Source organism: Andrographis paniculata, unplaced genomic scaffold (assembly GCF_009805555.1).
Source record: "Andrographis paniculata isolate CXL003 unplaced genomic scaffold, ASM980555v1 Contig51END, whole genome shotgun sequence".
In the NCBI taxonomy this organism is placed as follows: domain Eukaryota; kingdom Viridiplantae; phylum Streptophyta; class Magnoliopsida; order Lamiales; family Acanthaceae; genus Andrographis; species Andrographis paniculata.
Window position 1 is genome coordinate 2,268,924 of NW_026137586.1, and position 14,906 is coordinate 2,283,829.

Sequence of the window (14,906 nt, forward strand, 5' to 3'; positions counted from 1 at the left end):
TCGATGGGACGGAGGAAGTATTAAATTATAAGAGCTATATTAAATAAATATTTTAATAACTTTATATTAAACAATAAAAGCATTTTATTAAGCAAAAGGGAGTGTATATTGCTAGCGAAAGTACCTATTTTTGTAAGCTTATTCAATTTTCATAGGCCGGCAATTGTTCAAACTTAGATATAATTAATTTAAATCAGCCTGCAATTGAACAAATTTTCAATCGGCTTTCATTCAATGAAGTTACGATTCAATTATATATAAAATTTGACCACTATTTATCTAACTAATATTAAAAAAAAAAAATAAATAATTTCGCCGGGTCTGGTTTGCAAGGTATTGGCTCGGCCGATGTTTATCCAGTGCGCACTTTCGGGTAGCGGCTGCAGATTCCCACGTCATAAAAAAATATATATATATATTAAAAAAATAAACGGTCTCCAAACATATTCACACAGATAGTAGCAAGGGCATTTTGGCGTAGTCCATACGGAAACATTTTGACTATCAAAATTATTAACGGATCGAATCGAACAGAATTTTAAATGTTTATATTCATTTGTTAATATCTAGAAACAAAAATTTATATTGGTTCGTTAAGTATTCGAGTTCAATTGTATTGTTTGAATTTAATTCGTTGAACAATTTTGTTGTTCGAACTCATGTTTATATTCGATTGATTATGCTCATTAGAGCTAATTTGGATAAATACAATATTTTTTAAAAAATAAAATAAAATAAATACATACTCCCTCCGTCTCATCGGAATATAACCATTTGATTAGGTACACGATATTTAAGGTGAAAATATTTAATTAGTTAATAATAATTAGTTATGATATTATTATATTATTTTTTGTATAATTAATAATATTTATAGTTTTAAAGAAAATTTAATATATATGATTAAAAAAACTTAAAATATATGTTTAAAAATTTAAAAATTATATAGCAATTAAAAAATATATGAATATGTATATCATCTTGTAGAGAATAAAATCTTCTATAATACAAGTAAATAAAAAAATATTTTAGTTTATTTATAATTAACATAAATCAATTTTATAAAAGATGTATAGTTTTAAATATATAAAAAATATTTATTTTTTTTAGGAGAGAGGTAAAAATAAAAAGGTTTTGAATGGTCCTACTTCATACTTCAATATTGTATGTTACGTAGTTAATTGAGTTGATTTATATTTATTAAATATATTTTGGTTTAATAATTTTTACCAAAAAAATAGAAATGTGTCAATTGTTACGGACAAACAAAATGGAGGGACAGAAGTAGTATAATGTTTTATTTATTTTAATATATTTCATTTATTTACTATTACAAATAAGTCATTGTTAACATATACCCACGAACATAACTTGAGATCCTTCATCAACAAAAACGAGTCTACTCATGTTATTCAATTAGACTTATTTACATTTGCAAACGACCTTAAACCAAATCGAACAAAACCACAAACCAAGCCCAAGTTCACGAATGATTTTGTTCATTTCACAGTTCAAAAATTGCAGACACACAAAAACTTAAAAACAATAAAAAATAAGTATTTAATGTAGTATTTTATGAAAAAAAAATAATTATTGGATGTCATATATATTTCATTTATTTTTTACATATTGATATTTAAATATTAATTATTATATAAAAATACGTACAAATTAAAAAAAATTACAAAAATAGTTATATTAGAGTATTATAACGATATTTGTGCAAAAAATTATATAAATATAAGGATATTTTCAATATTAAGTAAGATGATGCAAAAAGTAAACGAGACCATAGAGCCGGACGGACGGAGTATATATTTTTCCACAAAAACATTACTATAGATAAATAGTATCAAAAACTCTGGTGAGGATGAAAGTATATATACTCATGTTTCCGGTTGAATGCATTTCTTAACCCGGTACAAATTCGTAATCTCTTTCCCGGCCGAGGGATCGACGCCTTTGGTTCCGGTACAGACGAAACATGCCAAGAACTCTTTGTTTCCATCGGCACCCTTCAAAGGAGAGTCGATCCAACCTTGACACTGAAACCCAAAACCTTGCACACCGTGAATTATCCTTTCAAGAACCTGCATTGTCAAGCGCCGAATGTAATAAACAAGGATGATCAAGAACTAGGAAGGAAATCGGGAATAAGTTGATCTATAGTACACACATAAAAAGGGGGGGGGGGACCTGATTTATCGGATCAGCAGTAGTAGAAATTAGGATTGGCGCGAACTTCATGTATGACAAAATTATAATTCTACGGCAAAATTTTTTTATCGAACTCATACTTGATCGAAGCATTTGGGACAAAGCACGGCGAATGAATCAATTTAATTTAAGAGCGGGCAAACTATTGATTACCTCCTGATGTACTAAAGTATCTCTCACAATCCCACCGCCTCCTACCTGAGATATAAACCAAATCGAAATGTTGTAGATATAGCCATTAAACGGTGTAATTCTCAGTTCATGAAAACAGTTAAAACCGTAGTTAAAGGGTTTATACAAGTCGTCCGCTTGAATATATTTTTCATGCTTATGCTGAAACTTTCATTTAAACAAATTTTTGACGTAATGTTTTAAATCAATCTAGGGAAGGCCTAGAATGTTCATCGCCATTGTTATATCCAAATCACAACGACGACAGCATGTAATAGGAACTCAGCATATCGAAATAATTAAAACAAGAAAGATGGGGACTCTACGTACTTGTGATTTACGTGCCTCGAACTGTGGTTTTATTAGAGTAACAAGCATCGCTTCATTCTTCATCAAATTGACAACGGCGGGCATAACCTGTGTATTCAAAGGGCGACAAAGATAAGAATTGATACTTAAAATGCAGGATGAGAGAAAAAAACTATAAATGACGAAATTAAAAGTGTTTATTACCGTAAGAATGGAAATAAAGGAAAGGTCCAACGTAACAAGATCAACCTTCTGCGGTAGTTCAGAAAGATATCTTAAGTTCGTTCGTTCAATAACACTCACACGATCATCTCGGCGTATTTTCTCAGCCACCTAAGAGAAAACAAGAATCTTAGACTAACAAGAGAAGAAAAAGGAAAAAAACAATTTATAATCCATTTGTGGCTTGAAAAGTCAGGACTCTTCACTCGTCTCCTTCACGATTTAAAAACTGCACGATTTTCTGTGTTTTCGAAGATATTGCACATAATTATTTTTTTAGTGAGTTTTGTACAATATTTTCAAAAATACAAAAGAACCTTACGCAACATTTAAAAATTTCTGTGTATTGTTTTTTAAAACATAAGAGAGTCTTGCGCAATTTCTAAATCATAAATGAGTTTAGTGCAAACTTTTCAAACCATCGATGGACTATAAGCAATTTTCCTACAGAAAAAAAAAATAAAAATAAAAATTTGAGATCTTGTAACTAAAATGCTGGAAAATTTTGGCGAATAATCTCTACACCAAAAACATTTGAAATGAAGTTTTACCTGTCCGTAACCAACATCAACACCGTACACAAAGGAAGCACCATATTGAAGCAAACAATCCGTAAATCCTCCTGTCGAGAGTCCAGAATCAAGAGCCACTTTTCCTGCGACGTCAATCTCTAGTTGTTCCAAAGCGGCCTCTAACTTGTGTCCTGCTCTGCAATAAATTTCCGCAGGCGCAAAATATCACATTCTCCACATAACAATGAGAGCGATGATTGACAGAGACTAACATAGGAGGAAAAAAATTGAGATACGATCAGTAAGCTGTTTAGACAGAGTAATCACCTACATACATATTTAGGTACTTCAGCTTTGATTTCGACAACAGACTGGTCAGAAACCGGAGTCCCACATTTGTTAACCACTTTTCCATCGACAAATACTTTTCCTGAAGCAAAAAATGTAAAATGCCGAAATGGATTTTGTAAGGAAGCATATGTGTAAGAAATCCACACAAAAGGCACAACATAAAACTGCAAACCAGCGAGTTCCAACCTCAAAACATGTAAGACCACTACTACCTATTTTTGTCGAACAATCTTTAAAATCGACAAGCATGAATGAAACCATTACGTATTTTAAACGTCGTGGCAGATATCAGATTCAAAGCCATCCCATGTCGCATAACACGTTGTTTAGCTTCATTAAAATTATAAATTCAGTTTCCAACGAGTAAATATGGATCGGAAGTATAAACTACATTTATCGATATCTCCATAGATACAGGCAGCAATGAACATTTAGCTACAGCTCAAGTATGAAAATTGATCGACAAAATTTCAACGGAACTATAAAGAGATGTTTATATAGCATGCAATGAAATATCCGAATACGGATACAACAAAACCGATCAACACAACAGTTAAAGCTGGAGCTCCTACCCTGCATGATCCACGACTGCACGAATGTTCGACTATATTCACGATATCTTTCGAGACAAACTTCATCTAGCCTCCTTTTCCTGAAAACTCGAAAAAATCAATCCAATTAAATGGAATATGTCGAGAAATCTTCAATTCCATACAATGTCATAAAAAGATCAAATGCGGGGTGAAAGTAAGCTGCAATTACTTTCTCTGTAATTTGACCTTCCCAGAACCGGAAGCCCCAAAACACCTCGCCGGCCGACGGCCGGAATTACAGTTCCAAATCGCTGACACAATTAACAGATACAGTTAAATTCACAGAAATAGAGACCAAAAAAATGAAACATGAGCGCTAACACTGAATCCCTAATTCGAATTTCTATCAGCTACAAAACCCTAATTGTAACTAATGAAAAACCCAATTGAGATTTTCCAAGCACAAAATACATTTAGATCACTTCATTCTGAAGCTCCGACGCCACAATCAGTAAAGAAACAGGTACCAGGAAGCATAAGCGAGTTCGGGAACTTGGAACTGAAGGCTGCGAAGCCATTGCAGCAGCCATTAGACGAGGAGCTCAGCAAACCATATGGCGGAGCTTTCAGTATCTGCCGTAGCACCATCTTCGCATTTCCTTGGGCTTCGAATCCGAACTCTGAGCAGAAACCCCTCAAACCACCATAGATTCGTCCCCAACGAAGCGCAGCTCATCCGCTATTGAAGGGCGATCTGATTTGGACCGAAGCTCAGGCCCGAATGATAAATGGGTCAGGCCCAAATCACTAAACAGCTTCATCGTCTACCTCGAGAACTCGATTAGAGAGGTCAAGGAAAATACCAAATTCCAAAGCCGTTCTTGCAATTTATGTGACAAATTGGGAACCAGAAAAATCTTATCCCTGTTATAGAAAACCCAATTCAATTGTCGGCCCCATTTCCTCACTTGAAAGGCTTCAGCGAAGAGAGATACAGCTTCCCTGTCATTTCCATGGCAGTTTGCTATTCAACTGCTTCGTTGCCATTCCCGAAACATGAGCCATTCCTCTCAAATCGTCGAACTCCCTGCAGAAACGGAAATTTCCTCCCCATTTGCGGAGCAAGCAACGATTCCAACGAGGTGCGATTGCATTACAGTATTTGAATTTTTCATCGCTCGAATAAGTTGATCGATAGGGCTTTGCAGGATTACTTGTTGGATGCTCCGGTTTCGATTGGAGATGGATTTTCATTCAGTGGAGGTAAGAGATTTCTTTCGTTGATCATTTACCTCTTTTTCCATTGCAAGGAAGGATGTTTATAGGTTGTGCTCTGTACAGGGAAATACTCAGATGAACCAAGTCCAGCTGATGAATGGTTCAAGCAAGGCAAATTTGTATGTTCTTAAATCATTGCTTACTTCGAACACTAGATAATATATATATATATATAATTAACGATGCAAATCTGTGTGTTCTAAAAGCATTGCTTACTTCGACTGACTGTATAATATATAATTAACGACGCATTTAGAGCTGGAGGTCCCTAGGTCATCAATGGTATCCTATCGGGCATCAATTTTCATCGAACCTCGGGTGTAAACCCTCAAATGGTTGCAGAAATTTGAAATTTGAATGAAGTTTTAGACTCATCATTCATTGTGTAATCCAATTGTTTATCCAAGGTTTTTTAACGATCCTCTGAAAATTCCCCAACATGTTCAATGGCTGCTGCTGTTTCAGGTGGAAGCACACCCTGTTGGTGGCTCCGGAGAGAGGGCAAAGGATCCGATTTTCGGGCTTGCAATGGCCGGCTCGTCGCAGGTCTCTACCGATCTGTTCAGGTACATTGTTCTTGTTTGAGTTTTTTTTTTTTTTTGCAAGTTCATTAGGTTTTATGTTTATTACAAGCATTGGACGGGTCTTATAATCGATAATATCGTGCAGATATTGAGTTCGGATTATTTGCAGGGATTACGAATTGAAACGTGCTCATTTTGTTCAATAGATGGTTTTGTGTTGAGAGTGGACGAGCAGGCGATTCGCCAGTTGTTCTTATTCATGGTTTTCCATCACAGGTTAGTCGATCAGCGCCGTTGTGAATTGAGAATCCGGGGAATGTCGAGCTTCTGTTACATTAACTTGCAATTTGATCCTGTACTTGTTGAATGAATCTTAAAGTTCCAAATTTTTGATCTTGATTTAAAAACAAAAAAAATGTTTCTTGGTTTACAGGCATATTCGTATCGCAATGTTCTGCCTATTCTCTCTAAAGATAATCGAGCTATTGCTTTCGATTGGCTCGGTGAGTGTATTGCTTTCATTGTGTTTTCTCATCCTTTTTTATCCTTGATTGTCGTTTTCGAAACTCACATTGTTCCAGAAACTTCTGCTACTTCAGGATTCGGATTTTCAGATAAACCTCAGCCGAAATATGGCTTCGACTACACATTGAAAGGTACGAGCCTCTTAAGAATGTTAACTGTATAAACCCTCAATGCTTTTTCGATCCTATATTAAATGGCGAATGAGTGATTTCAGACTACGTCGAGTCCCTAAAAGCTTTGATCGATAAATTATCAAAAGATAAGAAAGTTTCAATCGTTGTCCAGGTATAAATTTCACCTGTCGAATTATTCGTAAACTTGAACATAGTTCGAATTCGAATTGTGAATGTTATAACTCAATTCATATTGTGTCTTTTAGGGATACTTTTCGCCGGTTGTGGTCAAATACGCCAAAGATAATCAAGAAAAACTCGATAATCTCGTTCTTCTAAATCCTCCTGTGAGATCAGCTGAAAAATTATGTCTTGTTTTCTGGGTAATACTTACGATTCTCTAAAACACCTACTGCTGTTCTTCGAATCTTTCGTTTTCTAAAGCTGACAGACAAACATGCCGCTTTGCCGTCATCCCTCGCTGCATTCAGCAACTTTTTACTTGGCGAAATATTTTCTCAGGTTCGATCATGGAAAAATGTAACTTATGATTGATTCTTTTTTCCGACCCTTTTCTTAGTGGTGAAATTTTCAAATCCAGGATCCGTTGCGGGCTAGCGACAAAGTCCTGACGAGCTGTGGCCCTTACAAGATAAAGGAAGAAGTCGCAATGGTGTACAGAAGGCCATACCTAACGTCGGGGGCTGCTGGCTTTGCGCTGAATGCTATCAGTCGATCCATGAAAAAGGAGTTAAAGGTGCAGTTTTGTATCGTGAATTAAAAACATTTTACACGCCGTAAAATTTGGAAACATATGAAGCTCTGTTTTTTTTTTTTTTTTTTTTTTTTGTGCGAGTGTCAGGCTAACGTTGAAGAAATGCGCCGAACACTTAGAAACGAGAGTTGGAAAGTTCAGACAGTGATCGGATGGGGGCTGAGGGACCGGTGGATGAGCTTTGATGGCGTCGAGGAGTTCTGTAGAGAATCAAAGCTTCGACTTATCACACTTCCTACGGTAAATCCACATATATATATATACGGCGACAACTATTACATCGAATTAAAAAATTCTAACGCAGTGCTGACAGTAAATTACTCCCTCATACTTTTTAAGAGGATTAATTTTTTGTAAAAGAGTAAATAAAAGAAACACAAAAGAGTAAATTTTGTATATTAAAAAAAAGAAACGAAAGAGGACAATAGTTTTGACTTTCCATATAGGAAAATAAAATATTAGTTTGTGGAGGGATGGAGTATATAATAACGAATAATACATCATTTAGCATAATACAAATGTCTTTTTTTACCCCCCTTTTACATTTTTTATTTTATTTCTTAGTGGAAAAAATAATATTTTTTTGTGATTTTGTTTATTTGCATTTCTATTATTTATTTATTTACTTTTTTTAGTAAAAAATATTAGATTTTATGGAATTTTGTTGAATTTTTTTTTTAAATATTTAATCTTAGTCCATTTTTTTCAATTTCCTTTATCCTACTACTCGGTGAAAAATCAAACTCTTCTTCGAGTTCGCTCTGGGTAAACTCCCGCCAGGTCATTCCTTAAAGGATAGCTTGCGTCGTGTTAATTGAAACTATGTACTGTATTTATTTATAAAGTGTTGATTTGGTATGTTGGAGAAGTATACGAGAGAAGTTATTGTATTGATTGGAAAAAAATCGCATGGTGCTGATTACCGTATATCATACATCTATATATATATATATATGTATTCATATAAGCTCAATGCACTAAATATTCTCGTGGTTAGTCACCGGGATTTGATATTTTGCGCGCAGGCTGGGCACCATGTGCAAGAGGATTGCGGCGAAGAATTGGGAAATCTTGTTGCCGGGATAGTGAAGAGAGGAAGAAGTATTTGATGCAAAAGGTTGGTACTTTGTTCATACAATATCGCCACGACTCGCGTAAATGATCTTCGATCTTTTTCGCCGTCGAATTTCTTGGTCTTTGTTATTCATCGCCATAATTTTACTGTGCGCTTTTTGTTTGATTGACATGAGTCCGAATGAGGTGAAGAATATGTATTTGTAGAGTTCAACTCGTTTATTTACAAAAACTAGCAGCGGCGGATTCCCACGTCATAAAAAAAATTAAAAAAAAAAAAAAAACTCCAGTTTGAGTGATGTATTTTTATTGTTATTAGTTCCTCCTTTACATATAAAACTTTTCATTTTTTTTATAAAATAAAGTTAAGTTAATTAGAAATAAATAAATATTTATTTATGTATTTTTTTTGTATTATATCAAATTTATTATATACTAAAATAATATTCATATTATATGTATTTTATTGAAAGATAATGTTAAAAATATATATATATACATATTTTTAGTTTTTTTAATAGCATATTAATTCATACAATATTAATTCTACTATAATAAAAAATAATAAAATAATATTATAATTTATTATTAATAGTTGACTAATTTATACTCTCTCCGTCTCAAACACCCTGCAACATTTGTATTTGGCACTAGAATTTAGGTGGGGAGTATTAAGTACAGTAATTTGAGATAATTTGGATATTAAGTGATGTGATTGGAAAGAGAAATGATTATTTTTTTTATTTGAGTAATGTGATGAGATAAAGTGAAGTGTATATTATGTATAAAAATATTATTAATTATTTCTAAATTTGAAAATATTGCAGTGAATTTGGGAAAAAAAATTGCAAGTACCATTTAATAACCTCATAAATGGAGGAAGTATTATTTATTAGGTTGAAACTAATCTACATTATCAACCATATTTTTAAAATTAAATAAAAATAAAATATATTATCATATCATAGACTCAGTTTTCGTAAGCATTTTTTTAAATAATACTCTCTCGGTAATCAAGATTATGTTATTGTTTTTTCTTTAGTCGTTTATTAATCTATTCATAATTTTATTACTTTTATTTTAATAAATAATAATTAATTTGTCGCTATCTTTTACTTTATTACTTTACTTTTATCACTTCATTTTAATAGTAAAATATCATTATTTTTAAATATTTGTGTCCAATCAAACCTATATAACGGACGGATGAAGTACTAATTTTACTCTATTCTTGTCTCCGGGCTCACATACAAGTTATATCATAGTTGATCTTACATTCGACTTGTAGTATATTCTTCTCTGAGAGGTTGTTTAGTTAACATATTTTCTTATGAGATTAGAAATTATTGCATTTAGAATTCAGAATTATATCATATGTTTTATTCGTAAAATTATTCAAAATTTATATTTTTCAAATTCAATTTGTTTTGCAGATTGAGCGAAGAATTCGGATTTATTATATTATTTTCTGCATGTTAATATTTGAAGTTTAATTATTAGTATATAAAAAAGTAGTATATATTTTTTTTTTTAAAAAATATTAGATCAAATATTGGATACAAAACCTCAAATTAAATATCAAATTCATATAAAACCAAAACAAACATTCCAATAAATATATAAATATATTTATGTAAAACAAACAATACGTACACATGAAAAAGACGGGACAGTTTTAGTAATATAAAAATTAAATAAATAAAATACGCCACAGAAAAACGCCAAATCGAAGGACGATAAAACGCAGACTTTTTCAATTTTTCTAGACGTCGATACGTAGGAGATTCTTCTTCCATTTATTTGCTTCAAGAAATTGCAGCCCTCCGAGGGCCCTCCGAGATCCTGTCTGCTTTGGCGACTAAGAACGCAATAGGTGATTTTGAGTATACAAGAGCCATGGGCAATGTGGCGTGCAATATGTTTGACGAAATGCCTAAGAGACAGGATGCTGCTGTATTGACTTTGTCAAGCTTCTGCTTGTCGTGGTCACGACTTCGCTGCAAATTTATGGAGTTGACCTGCAAATTAGGGCTGTTGATTCCGCGTTATTTATTGATTGAAGCGATGAAGCTGGAATGTTGGAGAACTAATGAGGATTTGGGCCTTAGTGTTGTATGCTCTGTTGATTGGATTTCTTGAATTCGAAGTTTCGACTTCGGATGATGATAGTAAGAGAATTATCAACATTGGTCTGGTTTCTGACATGGAATCATCCAGCTGGGAGGGGAAGGTCGTACGTAGCTCCATTTCCATGTCTTTGGGGGACTTTTACAACCTCAATGGAGGGTACAGAACCAGGATTGTTCTTCATGTCAGAGATTCTAAGGGAGATTCTCTGCAATCTGTTGCTGCTGGTGAGCTTTTTAATTATATATGGCACAATATTGTTTTTCTAAATTTTCTTTGATAGCTAAAGAGGATAATTATAACTTGGATCAATGGAGTTGAATGTTTCTCAATTTTGTTCTTTGTTTTCAGTACATTTGTTGTTAGTGGTGAATTTATACTTTTTCATTATTTTGTTTTAAATCATGAGTTGAGGAAGTAAGGCATACCAGTTAGTTCTTGAATTTGGAAGGTTTTGATATTTTGGTGTATATATTTTGGGCATGTTTGCTGTAGGATTGTAATGCTTATGATTCTTTGAAATTATTAGGCTAAATTGCATAAGACTCACCTCGCTTGTATTTTATTATAAATGTACAAAATACTATGTGTTTCATTTATTGCAATTAAACTATGCACAAAATACTCCTATGATCAAAAGCTGACTAAGATTGTAAGCGCCCTCCTAATTATGCTAAATGTTACACAATATTTGAATAAAATAAATAAATAAAGAATTGATCGACATTTCATTCTTGGAGATGAATTTGAAGACAAACTGTGACCTAATTTTTACAAACTGTGAAATGAAAGGTTGATCAATTTTTATTTGATTCAAAGAAGGCTATTAGACATTGCACCCTTTATTTTTCGAACACTCGGGCAATTAAGCGTGTGTTTACAACCAACATCAATTTTGGACGCAATAAATGAAACATATGTATTTTGTGCATTTAAATATTAAACAGATGAATATTATGCAATTTACCAAATGATTAAGTAATCTTATGATGAAAAAGATGTTTACTTTTAGTAAACACAACCTACAAACCTTTTAAGATATTTCTCATTCTGAATTTATTTATAATTTCAGATGCAGCTCTTGATCTTTTGGAGAATGTCAAAGTCCAAGCTATCATAATACCTCAAATTTCAAGTGAAGAGTTGTTTCTATCCACACTGGGCGACAAAGTCAAAGTCCCACTGTTATCATTTTCTTCACTGCCATCGTCTCATATTCAGCAGCATCCGTATTTTATTCAAGTTGCTGAAGATGAGATCAATCAGTTCCATGGCATTGCTTCCTTTATAAAACAATTCAAATGGAAAAACTTTGTGTATTTGTACGAGGATACCGCTGATGCAAGACTATCCCAAACATATATAGATAACATATTCCAGGAGGATAACTTGGATATTGTGTATCGAGCAGCCATTTCTCTTCAGGCCACAGATGATCAAATCAGGAATGAGCTTCATAAGCTAACATCTATCAATTCTTCTATTTTTGTGGTGCATTTGTCGCCCCCGTTGGCATCAAAGGTATTTGTAAATGCAAAGATATTAGGGATGATGAACGAGGGATATGCGTGGATCTTGACTAGTAAGGCCATGAATTTATGGGAACCTCAGAGTTCTTCATTTTGTGAGTCAATGGAAGGAGTAGTTGGTTTCAGGACTTATATTCCTGATTCGAGTAAGCTCCAAAATTTTACTTCAAGATGGAGAAAAGATTTTCAACAGATTATTGCATCTAATTTCACAATTAGGGAGCCGAATATAATTGCTTTATGGGCGTATGATGCTGCTTGGGCCCTGGCAGAGGCAGTCGAAAATGCAGTAGTCCAACCCTCTAAAGATCAAGTTGATGTTTTAGATACACAACAGTTTGGTCGAATAAAAGTTTCAAATATCGGTCCATCCATTGTGACTGCACTCATGAACAGCAAATTTGTCGGATTAGCAGGTGAGTTTCGGCTTAAATATCAGAAATTAGTCCAAGATAAGTATGAAATACTAAATGTTCTATGCGAAGTCGAGAGACAAGTAGGTTTCTGGACGTCTACTTATGGTCTCACTAAGAATATATCTTCACATGACAATGTATCCTCTAACATTCTTGAAACTATTGTCTGGCCGGGGCTCTCATCCACAGCTCCACAAAATTCATCGATCCAGACGAGTAGAAAAAGCTTTAAAGTCGGGATCCCATCAAGAGGGAGGTTCCATGAATTGATACACACAGAGTATGATGAGCAAGGTAATGCAGTAAAGTTCACCGGATTTTGTATGGATGTGTTCGAAACTGCTCTTGCCAGATTGCCGGATAAGCTATACCCCGAATATCTTCCATTTGACAATAGAAATAATAGCTACACTGACCTTGTACGGCAGGTCTATGACGGGGTACGTTTCTCTTCAAACTGGTTATAATATGTTTAGCTTCGAATATGTTTGAAGATTAGTTTTTCTTTCCACAATATAGTTATAAGGAGCTATGATCTATGAAATGAATGCTGTTACACACCTTTATTTTTGTTTCTTTTTCGGTTTCTAGTAACAACTTAACTTGATACTTGATTCATTGTTGGCATAGACTTATGACGCTGCCGGGGGGGACATAACTATACTTTCGAATAGATCTACGTATGTCGACTTCACGGTGCCTTATACAGACTTAGGCTTAGGAGTCATGGTGAAACTCGACAATGATCCTTGGTTTTTCTTGAAGCCACTCAGTATGGAGCTTTGGATAGTGAGTGCCTGTTCTTTTGTTCTGACGGGATTCATCGTCTGGCTTAATGAACACCGCATTAATGAAGCGTTTCAAGGTTCTATAGTGCAGCAAATCGGCACTGCATTGTGGTTTGCTGTCTCAACTCTTGTTTATGCTCACAGTAAGCTTCTTTTTTTTTTGTCGGCCTCCACGTAGTGGAATTATGTTTTGAAACCCAACATTTATATGTGTGATGACATAAATGACGGTCTCACCTAACATGGTATCAGAACCTTAAGTTTTGAGTTCGAATCGTGTTGGTTGACTCCTGCTTGTAGATAAATAAATAAATGTTGTGTATCCTTAATAGCTTAAGTTTTTAGGTGAGACAGTCATTTACGTCATCTAACAATATGAATTGTTTAAACTCTCTCTATTTTTGCAGGAGAAAGATTGCAAGGTAATGTCTCCAGATTTGTCGTGGGCGTGTGGCTTTTCGTTGTCTTAATACTTACCTCCAGCTACATCGCGAATTTGAGTTCGTTGTTGACAGTGGCTCAATTTAAGTTGTCGAAAACTGAGTACATTGGCTACTCAGGCACTCCTTTCTTGCAAGGGTTGATCATTAAAGACAATACCATTTTCAGCGACAACAGGCTCAACCTGTATAAATATCCCGACCAGTTTTACGAGGCTCTAAGAAAAGGAAGTAAGAAAGGCGGCGTGGATGCGATAATAGAGGAAGTTCCTTATATAAGATCGCTTGTTGCAAGGTATCCACGTGAGTTCGCCATGGTCAAATCCTCGCAGCGAACTAGCGGATTCGGCTTTGTGAGTATCCTTCCATCGAGCATTCCTTAGCTTTTTCAATGTCTATTAAACCAACTTTTAACTTCGAAAAAAAAAAAATGAAAATTCCACAGGCATTCCCTAAAGGATCACGGCTGGTTAGTGAGATGTCGAAGGCGATATCTCAGCTCAGAGAAGAAGGAATGCTTCTTGAAATGGAGAGGAAATGGTTCAAAGGCCAATTGCCGTTGTTTTCTGACGACAATGATCCGCCTAAACTAAAGCCTCTCAACATACATCAATTCGCCGGGCTGTTTCTCATAAACGGTACGTCTGAGCTCATTGCTGTGCTATTGTTTTTCATGTTTTTGCTCCGCGAAAGACTGTCGACGGCCTTTCGCAATCTGACAACCTTGTCTAGAGGAATATTGGAATTCATTCTGAGGTTTTTGTATCCCAGGATGAACAACAACATTGCTGCTAATGTTCCTCCATAGATACAACATTTTTCTGTATGTATATATTTGTTCCTGTTGCTGTTTCAATTTATATATGTGACTCTGAATTTGTTTATATTTTGGTGTATTCATAGAGATAGAAGATTTTAGGACAGGAGAATCTTATGCTGTAATTTATTTACATTTTGAATGCAATTCAAGTTGTAATGAACATTCTTGATTTGGTGCTTCAA

At 34.3% G+C, this 14,906-nt stretch overlaps 3 protein-coding genes across 8 annotated transcripts; 2 read left to right on the forward strand and 1 right to left on the reverse strand.

Annotated features, from left to right (window-relative positions):
• Positions 1-1,780: 1,780 nt before the first annotated feature.
• Positions 1,781-5,100, reverse strand: LOC127253724 (uncharacterized). Its single transcript, XM_051278453.1, has 9 exons — positions 4,843-5,100; positions 4,545-4,626; positions 4,355-4,434; positions 3,759-3,861; positions 3,471-3,627; positions 2,902-3,030; positions 2,719-2,805; positions 2,371-2,415; positions 1,781-2,090 (listed from the first exon to the last, which is right to left on the reverse strand). The coding sequence occupies exons 1-9, from the start codon at positions 4,961-4,963 to the stop codon at positions 1,887-1,889; spliced, it is 1,008 nt and encodes a 335-aa protein (XP_051134410.1). The 5' UTR covers positions 4,964-5,100; the 3' UTR covers positions 1,781-1,886.
• Positions 5,101-5,183: 83 nt separating this feature from the next.
• LOC127253723 (uncharacterized) lies at positions 5,184-8,818 on the forward strand. 3 transcript variants are annotated; one of them, XM_051278450.1, is made up of 13 exons: positions 5,184-5,457; positions 5,524-5,578; positions 5,657-5,712; positions 6,059-6,159; positions 6,324-6,393; positions 6,551-6,620; positions 6,699-6,773; positions 6,857-6,927; positions 7,022-7,102; positions 7,200-7,277; positions 7,357-7,512; positions 7,618-7,770; positions 8,556-8,818. In XM_051278450.1, exons 1-13 carry the CDS (start codon positions 5,329-5,331, stop codon positions 8,637-8,639), a joined length of 1,179 nt encoding a protein of 392 aa, XP_051134407.1. In that variant the 5' UTR covers positions 5,184-5,328; the 3' UTR covers positions 8,640-8,818. The 3 variants fall into 3 exon arrangements, with proteins under 3 accessions (XP_051134407.1, XP_051134408.1, XP_051134409.1); XM_051278451.1 differs by having other exon boundaries at positions 6,717-6,773; XM_051278452.1 differs by having other exon boundaries at positions 5,225-5,457; positions 5,514-5,578.
• A 1,480-nt stretch (positions 8,819-10,298) lies between these two features.
• On the forward strand, positions 10,299-14,906 carry LOC127253920 (glutamate receptor 1.2-like). 4 transcript variants are annotated; one of them, XM_051278734.1, is made up of 6 exons: positions 10,299-10,958; positions 11,804-13,116; positions 13,307-13,607; positions 13,872-14,257; positions 14,350-14,542; positions 14,676-14,906. In XM_051278734.1, the coding sequence occupies exons 1-6, from the start codon at positions 10,694-10,696 to the stop codon at positions 14,678-14,680; spliced, it is 2,463 nt and encodes an 820-aa protein (XP_051134691.1). In that variant the 5' UTR covers positions 10,299-10,693; the 3' UTR covers positions 14,681-14,906. The 4 variants fall into 4 exon arrangements, with proteins under 4 accessions (XP_051134691.1, XP_051134688.1, XP_051134690.1 ...); XM_051278735.1 differs by having other exon boundaries at positions 10,301-10,958; positions 11,804-12,676; positions 12,866-13,116; positions 14,350-14,906; XM_051278731.1 differs by having other exon boundaries at positions 10,300-10,958; positions 14,350-14,906.